This window comes from Protopterus annectens, chromosome 9.part0 (assembly GCF_019279795.1).
Source record: "Protopterus annectens isolate FY-2018-M chromosome 9.part0, PAN1.0, whole genome shotgun sequence".
In the NCBI taxonomy this organism is placed as follows: Eukaryota; Metazoa; Chordata; order Ceratodontiformes; family Protopteridae; genus Protopterus; species Protopterus annectens.
In genome coordinates, this window is record NC_056743.1 from 1,617,569,701 (window position 1) to 1,617,589,866 (window position 20,166).

The window sequence follows — 20,166 nt, forward strand, 5'->3', positions numbered from 1 at the left end:
ATATATATATATATATAAATGCACACACATATCTATATATATATACATATATATTTCTTCTGGCTTTTCCCAGTTAGGGGTCACCACAACAGATCACCTGTCTGCTCATGATTGGCAGTGGAGTTTTATGGTGTCAAGTTGCCAGCCCAGTACCCAACCTTCCACAGAAGGCACACACATGCACACACCCACACCTAGGGCCAATTTAGTGTGTCTAATCCACCTACAGTACATCTTTGGGATGTGGGAGGAAAGTGGAGCACCCAGAGGAAACCCACGCGACCACAGGGAGGACATGCCGACTCTGCACAGAAGGCACCCTAGCCGAGGATCGAACAGGAGAACCTCTTATTGTGAGGCAGCAATGCTAACCACTGCACCATCACGGCTGCCTTATATTTTATATATATATATATATATATATATATATATATATATGTATACATATGTATATATATATATATATATATATATATATATATATATATATATATATATATATATATATATATATATATATATATATATATATATATATATATATATATATATATATAGCGTGACCATCTTGGTGTATTTTGTAGTAGTTCTTATAATGGGGGTACTGCCAGCACAGCTAGCTAGAAGTTTGTAAATAATTATATGTCATTTGTGAATATCAAACTGATTTATACAAGATGCTTGTGTTACAAATGTATTAGAACTGTATGTCATGTGTATATCAAACTGATTTGTACAGACATTTGTGTTGAAAAGCATTTGTAAAGTGCTTGTGTTTGATATGTATCCACAGTATGCCCTCCTGGAGAAAACATAAATGTACATGCTCTATTGTAATTGTTTAAATGTATGTGTTTTAACAGTGGAAACTGCCAAACAGGAGGTTAACCTTAGTCCAGCAAACTTTAAAAAATATCTGAAATTAAATCACATTATAGGCTAGGCCATAAAGATGCTATCTCACAAGGTTTCAATGCAGCCAGAGACACAAAGTCTGTACTAGGAAGCTTCATGTATTGTCTTTGCGGTGAACAAATTACTGCTCTGGAAGCATGGAGGCATGAAATTGTTTTATGACTTCCATTACCTGCCACAGATCTGATCTTTACAGGCAAGTGGTAAATTTTGCCAGCTTCCAGCAATGGGGGTTGTCTGGGAACTAGAAGTCAGATGACAGGAAGTGATGTCATTCTGCAAGCTATCCCATTAGTACTGTTTGAGATATTATTTTGAGAAGTCTCTTAGTAAGACAAAGCATTCTGTATTCTGTCTTGGGCCTGACAACAAAAAGAACCATATTATAACTCTTTTAGATACAGTCAGGAATATAGCACAGCTTAATTTAGATATTGTTTTTCTTTATTTGTTTAAGCCTGTCCTTCAATGATATTTTAAATATTTCCTGTGATTTGAACTCTGATGTCACTATGAAAATATATTTAGTATTGTCTTGCTCTTTTATTATTTTCTATGAAATGTATTTAAACCATTTATTGTGGCTGATCTTTGTAGAGATATTTAAATTGTGAGAGTACTTGCATATTTATTTGGTGACTGTGTTGGCTACTTCTGATAGCCTTGCTCTTGGTCAAACTACAAACTACCATATGTATTAATATTAATTTTACTCAATATATTAGATACGGTTGTAAGGTCCTTAAAGTAGCTGGCGGGGCATTCTGGTGGCAATGTTAGCTACCTTATACTCTGGGAAAAGGGGCCATAGCTACTAAAACTGTGCCATCCTTTCCCAGGTGTGTGTGTGTGTGTGTGTGTGTGTGTGTGTGTGTGTGTGTGTGTGTGTGTGTGTGTGTGTGTGTGGGCAAATCAAATCTCAAAGAGTGTGTGTCAACTACTTGGCCAGGGACACGAAGCACTGGTTTGACAGAGAGAGTGTTAGAGGACTTGGCTTGGAACACTGGTTAAGGATTCAGCTCTATAACTATGCCAGTGAGGAGTCTTATTGGGGATCTGAAGAAAGAGAGAGGAACCCGTGGTCCCTGTGTGCTCTTAAGGGAAAGTGTGCTTGATTGTGCTTAATGAAGAGAGCTGCATCTGGAGATACTGTGTATGTATGTATGTACCTGTTATCCTCACAGTGAACACCCCCCACTGGTGCCAGTGGTGAGGATTGAGGCTCCTTGATTGTTGGCCCAGAGGTGGGGCATCACAGTAGTCAAGTTGTATTATTCTGAAAAATGTGTTAGAATATTTTAAATGATAGGGCATTACAATGGTACAGCAGGTAATATTTTCTACGTCACAGCATTTGTTTCTCTAGTTTATTTTCTACCTTGGGGAGGGGAATTCTATAGGTTGTGTGTGAGAATGTATGTGGGTGTGTCAGTCAGTCAAACAGTGTGGGAGGATGTGTGCCCTGTCATAAAGTGGAATGCTGTCCAGACTAGTTTTTCTTCCTTTCACACACTGAGTGATGGGACAGGCTTTAGCTGTCCCATGACCTTGAAGTAAATAAATGGGTATCAGGGATTGTACAAACTGATGGATTCAAAAACAATAATCATGTATTGCCAAGGACCACTTGAATGCCTACATTGCCTTATTTTGTGATATTTTGTTAAAAAAAGCAAGAACCTGAATGTATCTATGACAGAGTAAGAACCTCAATGTATCTTTAATACTTTTGGTCACAAAAAATGACATTTGTCATAGCAAAATATACTTACTTTACTTATTCTGACAGACATAAACATGCTTGAAATTATGCTCTGTGCTTGTCTTAACAGCAAGTAGGTTATGTGATGTATTGTATTAAGGTTAATTGCCACAGAGTGTTTTTTAAAGCATTTACAATCATTCTGAAGCAAAATAGAAATAGAAATATTGGTGTGTTAGAGAGTAAAGTAAATAAACAATATGATTCAGCAATAAGGAAAAAAAAAAACATACTTGCAGCAATGCAACCCCTCCCCCCCAAAAAAATGAAGGAAATCATTGTGCAAAGCGTATGGTTACTATAGCTGCAAAGTAGATTAGTCACACGAAGGCTGAAATACAGATTAAGATAGCTCATTGGATCTCTACCCTTGATATGCTTGTCACCTCTGGAAACCTTGGTAAATAGTTGTTAATTATGGTTCTATAGAGCAGAGAAATTATCTTACCTGTTTCAACTGAGTAAAAAACTAACTGAGAAATGCAGAAGTACTTACTGAAAATTTCTTCATTTTTGTCACAAAAGCAAAGGTTATTTCTTCAAGCTATGCATCTCGGCAGAATTAGAGATCATATTTAAATTACTGTAACCTACTATTTTTCAAGATCTTGTAAGTTGGAAAGTGCAAAAACATTATGTGATGGCATGGATGCTATAGACGATATCCAATGGTATCTTCCAGATTTAATGCAGTTGGAGAGGATTGCTGACAAATGTTCTTACCCAATTTCCCAGTTGGAAGTTATAGAGGAAGTGTTGCTATGCAATAAACTTTTAATTGTGTCTTTTGCTTTCTTTAAAAGGAAAGTGGGATGGATGGAAAGATCTATAATTTTGATAAAAGGACCAACAAAACTTGAGGCCCTATTACTGCTATAAATATATTACAGGGAAGAAGATCTTATTGTTCATAACTTTTTATAAATTATATAGAACCATATGGAGTTGGGTGGAGCTTATGCAGTGTTAATGTTATAGCTGAATTATGGTTACTATGAAATGTGTACAGTATGTCTAATTAGCAAGTTGATTTTGATTGCTTCTGGAGAATGAAGTGAATCTGTTGACTGATTATGAAGAATTATCCAGTTGTATATAAAGTTTTGAATTGATTAATTACTGTGTTAAATAAGGAGACATGATGGTGTGATAAAGAACCAAGACAAACAAGCTTCAAGAAATTATAGGTGCAGACCTAATGTGTTGCTGTAAACTGACTGGAAATGTACACAAGTTTGTTGGGATTTTCCTTTATTGTTAATTATAGTCTACTCATCATAATGTGTGAGTGATTTCTCTGCATTCACTTTGAGATTACCAGATTTCTAGATGCTGCTATGACTTCTGTAGCACTGATTTATAGGTTCATAGGTTGGTACTAGGCTATCAGCCCTAGGGCCTTTACAAGCCTAGCCATAACAATTCCCTGGCTATTTCTTCCCACACTATTTACTTGATTTCAGCATTAACTACTTAGTGCACTGGTTTGGTGTGGTATAGCATAAAGCCAGTAGACATCAGGGTTGGGCCAGGGTTCCAAGAAACCTATGTTGACAGTAAATAATACTTTTGTTATGTTGTACCCTCCATGCTTATGAGTTGCAGTTGACTCCTATAGTGACCTCATGAACAGCTACCACCATCCACAAGGTTCATTAGACAAGCTGAAACAGATTGTTAGGCCTTCCTTCCATGTCAACATGCACTCACCTACGGACAGTTTAGAAGTTACCAGTCTACCTATTGCATGTCTTGGGATTGTGGGAGGAAAGTGAAGCACTCAGAGAAAACCCACATAAACACACCAAATTGGATTTAGTTCTCCTTTTGAATGTTCCACGTTATTTAAACATGGAAATCATAGAATTATAGAATGCACAAGGCAATTAGACCATGGGACTATTTATGCTTTGCCAGCACCCACCCTCAGACATTACCCACTTTTTCAAGCAAGGATAGGCCAGCCATACTTGGGGTGAATTTATGAACTCCTATCCATCTGTCTAATTCCTTCTTAAAGAAGGATATTATGTCACTTTATTCAGTCTTGGGACGAAGTTTGTTCTGGAGAAGCGGTAGTCATTAAGAGATGAATCTCCCTGTCCTCTGTGATTTGCTAATTTCCTGAAATAGGTTCAGATCTTTTAGTCTAATGTTCACTGGATTGTTTAGTTTGTAGATAAATGCAAAGTTTTGCACTGCCAGATACTTAATGGCCTAGAAGGGAAGGCACAGATTACTCCTAAGGAGTTTGACTTTTTTGATATATATATCTCTAGAAGTATTTATACTGTTTTAACCAAACATTGCTCATCATTGATCATAATGATGTTCAGTTATCTTATTGATCGACAAGTCCATAGTGGATGAAGTCGGAAAGGTTCTGATATGTATAAACCTGCAACCTGACTAATCTGGAGTGTAAATTTTAACTTGTTTTATAAGTTCAAGCAGTGTGCAGTTTAACAAAGGTTTCATTCTCCACCCATATGAAGGATTAGTGCTTGCTGGGAGCAGAGTGCGAAAGTCGACTGCCAGTAACTCTCAATTAATGTTTTGATATAATTAGATAATTGCTCATCACAACACTTTAAACACTGAGAAACTATTGTGCTAATGTGTTTTTCTTTAACTAAATGTATATTACAGAATTACATCAAAAACCTATAACTGAGGTCAGCCAGTTCTTGACTTCTTTATTGTCATTTTAATAAGGTTTAGTTACTGCATTTTATTGTGTTTTGTACAGTGCTTGTAGTTGCATGAAATGCATGGAAGATCATTATTGCGCCATTGTGAGCTAGGGGGAATTTTACAAATGTGATAAGTTGCACTACTCCTGTTTAAGCACCAGAAAACTATCTTAGATATTTTCATTATTTCTGATCTAACATACTTCACAGGATTGTATTTTGAAAAACTGGTATAGATGCAAGCAGGTTTACAGCATAGCAAATATTCTAAGATTTTACTGCTGGGTGTTCACTACATTGACTGTATGCCAGCAAATTATACAACAGATGCATTATCATATAGGTATAAGTTGGGGAGGGGGGGTTCCTGCAATTACCTGTTATACTTGCATTTATATCATGTACAGATAAAGCTGCAATTAACAATAAATAGCAGAGAGTCATTTGATCTGCTGCAAGTAGTTAGATGATGTACTTTTTAGAGGTAAGAAGAGTCCTGACTTCTGAGTATTTAACTGTATAAGAGGTCCTGGCTGGGGAGCATCCATTCTTATATCTGTGTTAATTTCACATAAAAAAAATTGTTGTTTAATGCTGGTGCTTAGTCAATAAATGCCTATTATGAATTAATGGCTCTCACCTTGGAAGGGAAGCAACTTTTTATGTATACATGTTTAATTGTAAAACTGTGCATGTTGTTAATAATGTTTAGGTAGAACTGTGCTTTATCTGAAGTTTTTTTTCAGTATCCCAGTGGAATGACTGGGAGTATGATCATGAGTTATTGCTGACAGCCTGGTCTTTACACTTTGTTCTAGACTACAGGGATTTTCTTTTTCTGACTGAACATTTATTTCATTGTTTGAATAGCAAAGATGTAATTGACACCTCTCATAAGGGTAGCTATAAATGGTTACAAGTGTTGGTCGGGGGTTAGGGGGTGTCTGGACCTGGCTTATTAGGCATGGTGAAACAGAGGGTACCCCAACAAAGTATTGGAACCCATAAGGGCTCAAGTTTTGGATGAGTGGAGAACTAAATTCAAGCCCCTATTAGGTGGAACTAATCTTGGTGGTACTATAAATAAGAACAATTCTCAACACAGTGACAGTATGGTAATACCATTTGGTGTAGGGGAAAAGAAGGTGACAGAAATTATATCTAGAAATTGGACACTTTTTAAGGGCAATTCTGATGTCCTAAAAATTCTAGAGAATGAGCCAAACTTTGTTTACAAGATGGGGAGGAATTTGAAATCTATGTTGGAATACCCTGTCAAAATCATTTCTCGACTTGATAAAGGTACCATCAAGTGCGGGACATGCAGGCAATGCCCCTACATACTTGAATCGAATAATATGGTATTAAAGTAAAATGGATAGAAGGTTAATTTGCACAAAGGAAATTGTAACAGCAAGGGTATAGTTTACATTTCAATCTGCCAAACTTGTGTCAGTTATTATATAGGTAAGACAGAAAGAAAACTTAGAACAAGGATCTACGAACATTTGTACACAATATCAAGGGGTAATGTGAATAATTCACTGTATAAACATTCTTTACAGTGTCAGGACTTCACTAGATTTAAATTTGGGATCTTAGAACAAGTTCCATTAAATGTCTGAGGTGGGTGGTGGGAGCTCCAGTTGGAGTTAAGAGAACTTTTGTGGATAATAAAATTAAACTCTAACACACCACAAGGTATTAATGAGAACATTCCTTTGGCTCCGGTGTTAAAAAAGAGAGCTCTGGATGTAACAGTATTTTTCTTATAGCTCCAACATTTTACACTTTTTTCATAAATGTTTTAAGTTTTCAGTTTAAGGAGCAGTGTGGATCACTTTAATTACAGAATTTTTAATTCGTAAATTGTCTAATTAATTAACTAGAATGTAAATGACACCTATTATATAAGAGGTGCTAATGATAATAATAACTTAGTTCTGAAGAAGTCTTTGTGAGGGAGACAAAAGCGCTTAACTTTCCATTGTGTGTGGAATAAAGTGTGTTCATAAGAATTTTGGTCCTGTTATTACTGTGGAGGTATGGAGCTTATGATTTGGACCCATTGAACTGCTTTTCTAAGTTGGTTTTGGTCAAATATACTGGCAATTTCATCTGTGTGGTTTTGTTTTAAAATGTTTTGTTATTTAATGCTGAGGCATAGGCAAGAAATGCCTATTATGAATTAATGGCTCTTACCTTGGAAGGGAAGCGACTTATTATGTATACATGTTTAATTGTAAAACTGTGCATGTTGTTAGTAATGTTTAGGTAGAGCTGTGCTTTATCTGAAGGTTTTTTTTTTCAGTATCCCAGTGGAATGACTGGGAGTATAGTCGTGAGGTACTGGTGACAGCCTGGTCTTTACACTTTGTTCTAGACTGCAGGGATTTTCTTTTTGTGACTGAACATTTATTTCATTGTTGGAGTAGCAAAGATGTAACTGGCACCTCTCATAAGGGTAGGTATAAATGGTTACAAGTGTTGGTTGGGGGTTGGGGCGGGAGTGTCTGGACCTGGCTTATTAGGCATGGTGAAATTTTATCATTTGATTTAACCATACAATATTTGAATGTAAATGGGCTAAACAATCCAGTTAAAATAGAAAGTATTAACCCTTCATTCATGGCTCCCAAGAGATCAATTTGTATGACGGTGCATAAGATGTAGATCAAGTTTGGATTTTAGGAGTCACTGTTCCTGTCATGGGGAGCTGTTTATCATGTTTATTTCAAACAGAGGATGATAAGTAAAATGCTGAGAATTGTTTTGATGTTTGTCAGGGTTTATGTTCCACTTAACAGATTTGAGATAACCAGATTAATCAGCCAGATCATGTTCTTTCTCCAGGCAATTATCATCCTTATGTGAAAACAGAACTAAACTGTACGACATAATGGATGTTGGTGGTAGTTCCCAATGGAGTAGAGTTTCACCTATGGAGAATTTTTTTCTTCTGTTTGCGGTCGGAAGATAGGTTTAAGTAATGTGACCCAAGGCTAAAATCAGAGATGTATTTTGCTATTATGGTGCTTAGTGCATTACCCTGATCTACTGCCTCCCTCAACTTTACATTAAGGAGCAAAAAAAAAAAAAAAAAAAACCCTTTCTCTGATAAGACTCAAAGACTGCAAAACTCCAAGCGATGTTTGAATCCCTGCTGGTGATATGAAACAAAGAACCAAGGAAAGTAATCCAATCTCTTTTTGCGACTGATGTGTAGTTGCTTAATTTGATAGAACTGCTTCCTGTACTACCTGCTATATTTTGTTTTCTGCTTTGAGAAATCTGTTTGACCTGTTTTTTTTTTTTTCTATGTGGCAGATAGATACTTAAATTACCTAGGCTTCATATTTCATTTAGTTTTTCATTGGTTAATTTGTTTTATGAGTGATACTTAAATACTTATCTTCTCCAATAAAACTTGAGGCCTGCAAAAACTACAGGCACTATTTAACACACTACTGGATTTTTTTCTACCATCCTTCCTTTCCTTGTTCTGCTTTTTAAATTTGGTGATTTTGTTACTGTAAATTGAGCTTTGAAATCTCCTCCCATTCTACAATGTTGGTGATATCCTGAATATTTTATCTGCCTTTCCTTGAAGCTTATTTTGAAAAAAAAGTGCATTTTGCCTCTCATTATCCATTCTGCAGATTTACTTGCTCTAACTTCAGTGTCTAGGTAGTTGTTACATCAAGTAGTGTATTTTTATAAACTCCGTTAAGCTCTGTTCTATGTTTTTACATCAAGATGACTGACGATTTTCCATCTAGTGGTAGTAGATGGTAGCATGGTCCATCAGTTAGGAAACTGAGCCCTGAGTGTAGCAATTTTACTGACTAGAGGGTCTATTAATTAGTTTACATGTTTTTTTTTAGTGCCTCTATAAATTTGGCATGATCGAGTAGCTCTTGGCTCATTTCCACAGAGCTCATTAACACCTGACGTTCTCACCTGTGCCTCAGAAATGTTTGTCTTGCATCTGGTGCCATCCAGCCAAAGCTGAGTACTTTTATTGAATAATCACACCTTTATAAGTTGTTTAAAGTACACAGCTGTTGATATTTTAAATTACTTTCTACCTCTCTTTGTGCCTTTTTTTGTTTCTGGTAGCATTGTACTTGGGACACACTTTTATTATGTTTCACATTCAGAGTTCTGGGATTATTCATCTCATGGCAGTAGGTGTTTACATGGTAGTAGGTGTTTACCTGGTCTGTCTGAGTTGGTGAACTCTAAGTGTAGTCATTATATTAGCCAGAGTGCTCAACAGTCAGTTTTCTCTATTTTCAGGGTTGGTATAAATTTGTCATGTTTGCATGGCTCTTTGACAAACTGCACTTCCCTAACTTAGTTAAACAAATTGTTGCTGTTTCCTTGATTTATTTGTGCATTTAACTACTATTTTACTTGTGAAAAGGACATTTCACACTGCTGTTGGTGTTAGAATGTTTGGCTTAAAATCACCTTCTAAAGGGGTTATCTAACAATGTTTTTTAAGTTTGTTTGTAGTAGCATTATACTTGAGACTCTCTTTTACTGTGCATTTACTTTAGGAGGACTGGGATTATTCATCTAGTGGCAGTAGATGTTTTCCTGGTTTATCTGAGTTGTGAAACACACAAAATGGCACTAAGTGTAATCGTCTTATTGGCCAGAGGGCTCAGTAGTCAGTTTTCTGTATTTTCTGTGATGGTATACATTTGTGCAATTGCGAGGAGCTGTTCACCGTGTCAGTGCTCTTTACAGATGCAAACATCTAGAAGCAAATTGTCCCTATAGAACTGCCCTTAAAGTGATTCCATGGAAAGCATTATGTCTTTAGCAAATACCATTTGACAAAATTAGAGTAGCTAGTTTGTACATCATGGCAATACCATTACATTTAATAGAATTTGGTATTTTATAGCCTAGTCTGCCTCCAACCCCCCTCCCCCAAAATAAGCCCCATTAATAGCCTTCTGTTAACCCTTGTATGCCACACTCTTGTAGCTCACCAGTTAGAGGATTGGACAACTTGGATGTGCAATTTCCTAAATTCCCAGCAACCAGCCTGATGGATATGAGTATCCTGAAACAATGTAGCAATTGTCTCATGTTTACTGACAACCACTTAATCCTTAAAGTGACAGCTACAGTATGTGAGAGGTGTACATACACAATATCACTGGAGGCTAAACTGTTGCATACAGCACACATGAGGTTGTTAAAACCACACACACCAAACACACCACACAAAGTACACAACAGACACACACACAGACCAGTATATGCTGAGGAACTTAAATGAAATCTTCCTAAACAACAAAGACTACTAGACAACCCATCTGCAAAGATTATCCTCAGCAAACCCAAAGCACTTAACAGAAGCAACACCTAATACCTGACATACAGCCATACCCATTGGATCCCCAAATACAAAGCCCATAAGGCAAGCAAACACACACACCACGACTCTAGTCATAACGCACTGCATTATAAGACATACTGATGCCCCTAAAACCAGTCTGAACAAAGAGAAGATAATAGATAGTTGCCTATCTGGAGCTAGGATATGCCACAATTCTACACGCACTCAAAAAACTTCACCACAGTTACCAGTAAAATTCCATCACAGTCCATGTAGGTGTACATGACCTAAGACACACCTCTCTAGACTATATGAATATATGCCTTATATTTCCTATGATCCTTTGATTTTATGATCCTAAGACAAAGAATTAATAACAAATTCTGAATGACACGTATTAAAAGATTACAAAAATAGATGTGTGAACATTTTGATGCTGTCATTTCAAACTGACTAACAATCTGCATTATAATACTGTATCAGAAATTTCAGCATAGGAACTCAATACATGCAAAGCTGTTTTGCTAAATATATCTCACAAATATTTAGTGACATGATTATAGAATACCAGGTCCATGATTTCACATGTGGTGGTCTGGCTTAACAATTTAACCTTGTTAGTAAGAACACAAACACTTTAATAATAAAAATATCAGTAAAGAGTTCATATATGCCCACTACGGCTGAAATGCCTTGTATGCTATTTTCCAAATAGCTTGCTATTGGACATACAAGACTTGATAATGTAAGTCCTGAAGCTATGAACATTTTAGTGCAATTTAACACAAAGAGCGATAAACTATGGAGGTCACTATTATACATTTGTGGCATTTGTTTCAAGAATAACCCCTCTCCACTTCCACACCTGCTACCATATATACTAACCTTGAGATCACTGTACCTCATTGAAGAGGGAATACGTCAAGATACAGCAATTTAAGGGGCAGTGTATATTTCTCTATAATCACTCTTACCTTCTTGAAGTTCCGAGGATCACAGTTATAGACCTTTGGAAACCATTCCAAATAGTGCAAAACAGGAGGCACAGCAATATACAATGGGTGTATTAATTGCAAATAATTACTACTCCAGTATTTAAGCAAACTTATTTATAACAAGTCTGCATTAAGTTAGTGTGACAGATACATTCTGAAGGTATGTAGTTTGACTCTGAGGGGTGTTAGAACTAAACAGTATTATGGGATGAAAATAATCACTAAGTCAAGTGGAGAAGAAACATTATTTATTTATTTCCAGTTTGATTACTGGGGATGCCACTGGGCTCAAAGAGCCCGTTTTCAGTGGAGGCCCGGGGAGAAAAGCTCCATATTACAAGCAATTAAACAAAAATGAAATAATACAAAGTAATGAGAAAAAGTAAAAATGCATAATGACAAGACAGTTCATAAACATATTTACAAAGTAGTATAGATAACTATTTGTACAATAATTAAGTGATAGAGGAAAGAGAAGAGTTCACAATTAAAGGGAAAGCAATTATTAGTTGAGAGTTAAAATTTTGAATGTTGTATATTGAGATTTAACAGAAATGGAGGAGAAATAGGTGGGAAGTACACTGTTAGCAGAGCATAGATTATAGTGTCTGGAGTATTCTTAGAGAGGTGGTTGAACATTAGTAAAAGTGGAGTTCACACATGGAAGGTATGATTGCCATAGTTAAACTGCATCAGCTTAATATAGGTAGTTATTAAAGATTAATTGTTTTCAGTAAGTGGGGATGAGATCAGGGACTATATACAGTATTTACATTGTGTACATTTAAGGTAGAAAAACATTATTAATAATTTGGTGTTGAATTTGACTTAGAGGGAAGCAGATGTTTAAGGGGTCTTTAGATTTAGAGTGAGGTAGGTGTTTAGGAGAACAGCCTGGGGCGGATGAATAAGTAGAGAAGCTGTATGAGGAAGCATACATAGAAGAGAGTAAGTAGGTTAAGTAGGGAGAATACAGTTACATTTCCAGTGCTGTGTAAGGTAGGAATGAAGCTGAGTTTTAAAGTATTCGTAGTTTTCAGTGATTCTAAGAGAAGAAGGGAGGGAATTCCATATTCTGGCTAGGGAAGAAGAGAGTAGAAGGTGACCAGCAGGACATTTAGGATTGCATACAGAGAGGAGATTCTGGAGTGCAGATCTCAGGGCTCTGTAGGGAGTGTAAAAGGATAAGATATTTGCTAAAGCAAGGCATAGAGTTGGTTTGAAGATTAGTCTGTGGGTAGTAGTGAGTTGAAGGAAGTTGAGTTGATTGGGAAGTTCTAGCCAGTTTAGCAGGTGGAGAGATGTGCAGTGGTGAGAGGAGTAATTAGCTTTAGTTGTGAATTTAGCAGTTTTGTTGTAACATTTCTAGTTTTGAGGAGATGGAAGAGGATAAGTTGGTAAGTAGGGGAGCACCATATAGAAGAGAAGGTAGTAAGTAGGTGGTGGCAAGAGCTTGTAAGGTAGATGAAGAGAGGAATTGGGAGTGTCTATATAGCATGCCAAGTTTCTGGTGAGTTTTTTTAATGTTTAGCTGAACATGTGTGTCAAATTTTAAGTGTTCATCTATGGTAACTCCAAGTAGTTTAGCAGAAGGGACAATTTCTATAGTGGAGTTAGTATTGCTAAAGATACTGAAAGATTGTTTGTCAAGCTGGAGGGTTTTTGAGGGGGAGAAAAGAAGAATTTTTGATTTATTAGCATTTAGGGAGAGATGATTTTGAAGCATCCAGTTTTCAGTTGTAGAAAAGGCCAATTGAGTTTTTGCTAGGAGGTCAGGGAGATTAGAAGCAGAGCAAACTAATGTTGAGTCATCTGCGTATTGCACTATTTTAGTAGTAGGAATGGCAGCATGAGAATCATTAATAAATACATTGAAGAGCATTGGGCCGAGTATGGATCCCTGGGGAACTCCAGTAGGGGCGGGTAGGAAGTTTGAGGTGCCAGTTTGCCATTTCACAGCTTGGTATCTATTAGAAAGGTAGCTGTTAAACCATAATAGGGTGTTCTGTGAGAGATTAAGATTAGAAAGATAATTTAGAAGGTGGGTATGGGAAACAGTGTTGAAAGCTTTGGAAAGATCTAGAAGGATAGTGGATACAATTTCTCCAGAATCAAGGGCATGATTTGCTAAGTCTAAGAAAGAGAGAAGAGCAGTTATTGTACTATGTCCAGGATGAAAACCATGTTGTGTAAATATGAGGAGGTGATTATCAGTAAGGTAAGGCATGAACTGGAGGTGGATGCATTTTTCAAGTATTTTTGAGATTGGGGAGAGAATGGCTATTGGACAGAAGTTAGAGATAGTATTATTTATACCTCCTTTATGGAGGGGGAGGATAAAGGCAGCACTCCACAGTTTGGGAACATAAGACTCCTGTATGGATCTATTGATGAGAATGCTGATGGGGATGGCAATGCCATCAGCAGCAAGCTTTAGACAGAGAGAGGGGATATTGTCTGGGGCTGGGGAGCATGGCTTAAGTCTAGCGAGAAGTTTTTTTATGTAGGATGTGGAGATGGGCTTTAGATGAAATGTGGGGGGGGGCAGTTAGGATTGGGAGGTTGGGGATGTGGGTTTGAGGAGAGAGGAGGAGTTGTGATTGGGGAAGGTCTTGGTGAGTTCAGCTATGGAGTTGATAAAGAAGGAGTTGAATAGGGTGGCTAATTCTGTGTCAGTTTTACTGGTATCAGGACAAGGGTTTCTTTTTATACCAGGATTTAGTAGAGAGTTGATGGAGGTCCAGAACTGTTTAGGGTTTTTGGAGTGATTGGTCTGGAGTTTAGTGTAGTAAGACTTTTTATATCTTATGATATGTTTTTGGTTAGGTTACGGAGTTGCTTATATTTAAGAAGCATCTCAGGAAGTTGGTGTTGGTGATATAGTTTCCAGGTCTTGTCTCTTTGTTGCATAAGATTTTTAGTATCCTTAGATAGCCAGGGGGCAGGGTTGGATTTTATTTGTTTAGTTCTAGGTGGGGCATGGGAATTTAAGATATCTAAGAAGGTAGTATTGAAAAAATCTACAGCGTTATCTAGAGAAAGTGTTTTTAGATTATCCCAGTTTATTAGTTTGTGGGTGTTAGAGAAACTTGAAGGATTAAAATTAGTGAGGTTGCAAGTATGGATATAATGGTGAGGGTGTGGCTTTGAGTGTGTTGCTCGATGGATAAAGGTTTGGGTAGTGGTCACTTATGGTGTCTGGTAAGGTACCGAGTATAAGATCTTATTTGGGTGGGAGGCTAGAATCCAGTCCAGAGTGGAACCTGGGGTGTTCTTTTTGTTGGGTCTTGTGATGCTATTAGTTAGTTGAGTGAAATTTAAAAGATTAATAGATATAGATGAATTGGTGCCATTGATTTTGTTCCAGTCAATGTTCACATCGCCTAATATGTACGTCTCGAGCTTAATATTAGTTGAAGCCCATAGAAGAATGTCTTCTAGGGTGGTAGTGTTGTTCTGGGGGGGGGGATATAAAGGGCTATAAGACATATGCTTTTGAAGTTATTCAGTTTGAGTATCCCCACGACTAATTCTGCCTTATTGAATTGAGGAATGGGGTTTTGGTAAGGAGAGTTGGAGTGTAGATTTGAGTAAATTAAGGCTACTCTTCCATCTTTTTTATTTGGGCGGTCACATCTAAGACCCTGAAAACCTGGTGGTAGGATTTCAAAGTTGGAAATCTGGGGTTTTAGCCAAGTCTCGGAGACTGCTACTATGTCTGGCAGGGTATGGTAAAGCCAAGAATGGAAGAGAGCAGTTTTGTTTTTTAGACTCTGGGCATTTAGAAAAATATTTTTTAGGAATCTTTGGTTAGTAATGTTGGATGAGGTAGGAGGAGTGGTATTGGTGCTAGTGGTTGTAACAGGGGAAGTGGAGTTGGTAATAGTTTTAGGACCAGGGTTGGGGTGAATATCTCCTGCTAGGGAAAGGCAGTAAGAGAAGGTGAACAGTAGTTGTAGTTTGGGCTTAGTTGTTTGTGGAAGGTTAATGAGTGATTTGGGTGAGTGCCACTTGAAAGGGCAGAATGTAAGTTTTAGTTTAAAGTAGTGGAGTGTATTAGGTTGAAATATTGAGGGGGATATATAATGAAAGTGAGATTTGGATGGGTGGAGATAGAGATGAGTGGTGGAGTGGGGGGTTAGGAAGGGAGTTTGTAGGATGTATATGAGGTGCCATGGAAGAGAGGAATTAGGAACAATATGGTTAAACAGGAGGTGAGAAGGATTCATGTAAGATGTGGGGACATGGTTGATTGGTGTAAGGTAAGAGAGTGGGAATAAACAAAGAGATGAGAGTATGTTAGAGAAGGAGAAACTGAAGGGTATGGGGGCATGAAGAGAAGGCTTTGGGGTTGACTGGGGAGGAGTTAGTAAATTGGTGGGAGGGATGTGTTGTGAGAGGATTGGTTAAGAAAAAGGGGAGGAGTTAACAGGTGAGAATAAATGTAGGAGTAGTGAGGGCAGATGGGAATTGGGGGCAGGGTAGGGGAGTGGAGTGAGCCCGCAAGGCAAATGGAGCGGGACAGACAGGTAAATGTGGAGAATGCTGAGAGAACAATCAATCAGTGAACAGCTGACTACTGAGGATACCTCAGTAGACACAGGTAAGTGGTAGGGATAGGATGGGGAAACAGAGTGGAAAACAGAGGAAATTAGCTGGGAGAATGGGAATTAAGGTAAATCGAGTGGAAGCTTGGAGCAGTCTGAGACTGGGGAAAAAGAACTAAGTGATATGCTATTAGAGAGAGGGGAATAGAGAGTGCAGGACAAGCCTAGTTTAGGGCGCCACCTAGTGGGCTAAAGTATATAGCAGCAGAAGCTAGAGAATGGTGAAAGCTACTAAAGAGTTAGGAAAGACACGGATAGCTTATATGGAAGGAAATGCTAAGGAAAAATGCCCCCTAAGGGGTAGGGGGTAATATTGCTGCTGGGTATCCTGGCTAAGTAGCATGTCTTAAACACACATGCAGGTTATTTAAAAATCATGTAGCTTTACAGCTAGGTCTAGGATAACATACCATCTTGCTTCTTTGATGGCAGGGTTCTGAAGTAGGCCAGCCTGAATCCATTACTTAGAGGATTGAGATGGCTGAGAAAGCTTGGAAGGGTCCTTAATGACCAGGCAGCTAGTTTCACAAATCTTACTGCGGGCTGGGTGGTTGGAAAGCTAAGTTGGTTAGAGAAAGAAATAAACAAAGTAGTGGAAAAAAAACAGTTATTCAATGTTGTAGTTACATAAGTAGGTTAAAAAATGATGCACAAACATTTCAGTGATAATGCTAAATACATATATCTAGTAAAATAGCAAATGCCTAGGTCTGAAATGTAACAGTAACCACCGCTTTTGGTCACCAGGCTGATTCACATACCAAAATAAAGTTTAACAATGAGAGAGGGAGTAATTCAAAGTAGTGTAACCCAAAATTGGCTAGGAAAACATAGAGTATAACTACTATCTGCTAATTTCAACTAAATAAAGTCATGTAATACTGGGAAACCTAGGCAGTTAACAGTACAGCGTTAGGTAGAAGCAAATACAGCATGTAATTAAGTACCGCCTAGTTCATCACATTTGTCTTCAACAGTACAGGACAAGTGGAAAAACACATCAAGTCAAATACATCAGTTCTACTAGGATATAAGGCTGTAGTACGATTAACAAACACCAGTGTCGCTTAACATTGAGGGCAGTAGTGCGATGAAGTAAACATAGGAGGTATATATTTTATACCGCACTGAACTAAGAACAGCTACATGAATCATTTTTGTCGTAAGCTCTTCCCCTGTTCAAGTTTGAAAGAGAGAGGCTGCGTGCAGATTCTGATTAACATTTTTTATTTCTCAGTCCAATATGATATCTCTAAACAAGACATAACCATATGATCAATGTATATGCACTTATTCAAAAAGTAAGCTTCATGTTAAGTCAATCTACACCACTCATGTGGTGGGCACATCCATTTGGTTTACTGTATTAATCTCAATTCAGCTTAAAGAAATAGCAATCATTTTAAACATTATAAATGCTTACTTTTTCTCCAAAATATTGTGATTTTAAAGCAAGTGTTAACTAGCAGAATTCAGGACCACATACTTTGCTGCAACATTTACTAAGCTAACAGCTATGAGGAAATAATACCCCAAGTTAATATGCCTGAGCACACAAGAAATAAGCACATAAAACTTGGGCAGATGAAGGTAATCCTTCTTTCACTTACTGGATTTTGTTTAGTTAGTCATTTGTTTGTTTATTTTTGTTTGCTTGTTTATTTGCATGTTTGTTAACCAGGGTAGTGACCTATTCCAGCTGCAGCCTTTAAAAAAAAAGTACACAGCACATGTAAGCAGTTCATACAATGCAATGACGCTCACTGCAACACTTACATAAAGCAGAGATTAATCATTTTTCAGAAAAAGTAGAGTAAAAATTGAATCTCTCTTTTCTTTGACTGTAAATTTAAGTGGGAAGACCCACTTAGTCCTAATTGGCCATTGCCCTCTGTGAAAAGCTGTAGGCAGGCAAAGGGAATAAAGACAAAATGCTGACTGTTCTATGTTTACCAGACCTGTGGCACATGGCAAATATAATAAGCCCGATTATTGTGATGCATATCATAGGACACTTTCCAAGCAGTGAAATATTACAGCAATTTGTAATGTTTACTTACAAAGTAAGTACAGAGTATAAATACTATTACCACTTGTGTTCATTATATACTGTTTTAAATGTCATATTCATACCTGAAGCAGAGTCAGAATCTTTTAGAAACCTCTCAGGGATCTTCCACCTGCTAATTGCCTGTTAAAAGAGCAAAAACATAACTTTAATTCTACTATACATTAGCTTTCAGGCTGCAGCCCCAATCACTTGACTGTTGGATCTCTGACACACCAGATAGTGCATACTTCCATTTTTTAATACTGAGAAAAAAAGTTACTACTCCTGAAACTAAATGAAAAAAAAAAATTAAAACATTCAGCCTATCTGGCATTCTGAAACAGATATTATTTAGCAAACTCTATACCTTACTAAAATGTGAGTGTGATAAATATACAGTTTTTTACTTTTAATTCTATCGTACCTCTGACCACTAACTAAATAAAAGAGCATGTCAAGGTGCACATGGTGCATGAGAGGTATGTCTCACACATGCGCGCATGTGCACACACACACACTGTAATATACATTAGTTCAGTACTAGCCTAGTGTCTGGTATGAGGCCCATGAGTATTTTACAAGCCTTAGTGTTTGGTCATATGACTTTAGAAAATAGGTTTGGAGAATTAGAGATCCTCACTGGATACTTGTCATTCAAAAGGAAATAAAAATCTATCTACAGGGAGAGCCTGGTAACAAGAACACCTCTTCTGGCATGAGCCTCCCCCCCCCCACCCCCACCCAGTCGTGGCTCTTAAAAAGCCACAGTTAATGAAAAGTAAAATAAAAAAAAATAACAAGTAACTACAGCAGCAGTTGCACTGACCTGTCATTTCCTTTCCTCTTGCTAACCACAACTTTAAAAAGCCATGGTTATCAGGCAGGTGAAACAACAGAGCTAAGAGGAAGTAACTCTGTAGCTGCAGTTACAAAGACCTTTGTGTGCATGTATGTGTGTGTTTGTGAGTGTTTGGTCAAGTATGCATGAATTGAAATGGCTTGGATGGCTTCTATCTGCAAACAACCAAAATGTAGTATGCTGGCTATTATGTACATATTACATGAATTATTTGATCACAATTTCATATCTGAACTTTGCATAATTAAAGTGATTACATCTGCATGTGCATTTGTGTGCATGTGTGTGTGCACGCGCGCATGTGTGTGTGTGTGTGTGTGTGTTTCTGTGTTTGTGTGACAGAAAGCATATGTCAGAGAGAGAGAAGATGTTTGCGTAGGGAGAAGAGTAGTAAAGCTGTTTACACTGTATGTGTCTGACATCAGTTACTAAATATATTACTGTTACCTTTTATTTCTCCCTACATATGATCAGAATAAAACATCTAAGGTGTACACAGTCAATAAAGGAACAATGTGTGTATGTTTCTGTGCTTATGGCTGTGTGTCTGCATGCCTGTTCATCTATATCTGTATGTGACTTTCTGTTTTGTGTGTGGATGTGTGTCTGTGTGTGCATGTGTATTTGAATTTCCATATATGTGTATGTACTAATTATAAAAAATACAGAGCAATTTAAGTCATCCCATTTTCTAAGCACAGTAATATTTTCCAGGTTGGATGTTATAGGGAAATAACAGGAGTGGGGTAGCCTTCCACTAGTGGTGCCGGGCTTCACAAAATACTTGAGCTGTCCAGTAGTTTCCTGTAAAGCCAGATGCCAGATATTGTCTGATTAGGACACAACTTCGAATGTGTTATCGCACTTAATGAAATTATTATTAATTTTTTTATTTATTTTTGTTATACAGTCATTACTTTGAATGGCAT

The 20,166-nt window shown here is 37.4% G+C and overlaps 1 protein-coding gene across 2 annotated transcripts in view; it reads right to left on the reverse strand.

Moving 5' to 3' along the window:
• Positions 1–20,166, reverse strand: part of LOC122812213 — a 363,229-nt gene that overhangs the window by 262,689 nt on the left and 80,374 nt on the right. For both annotated transcript variants that reach the window (XM_044084555.1, XM_044084553.1), the window contains exon 2: positions 18,462–18,519. In XM_044084555.1, coding sequence (XP_043940490.1) covers positions 18,462–18,519 — 58 coding nt within the window. The remainder of the gene's footprint in view (positions 1–18,461; positions 18,520–20,166) is intronic.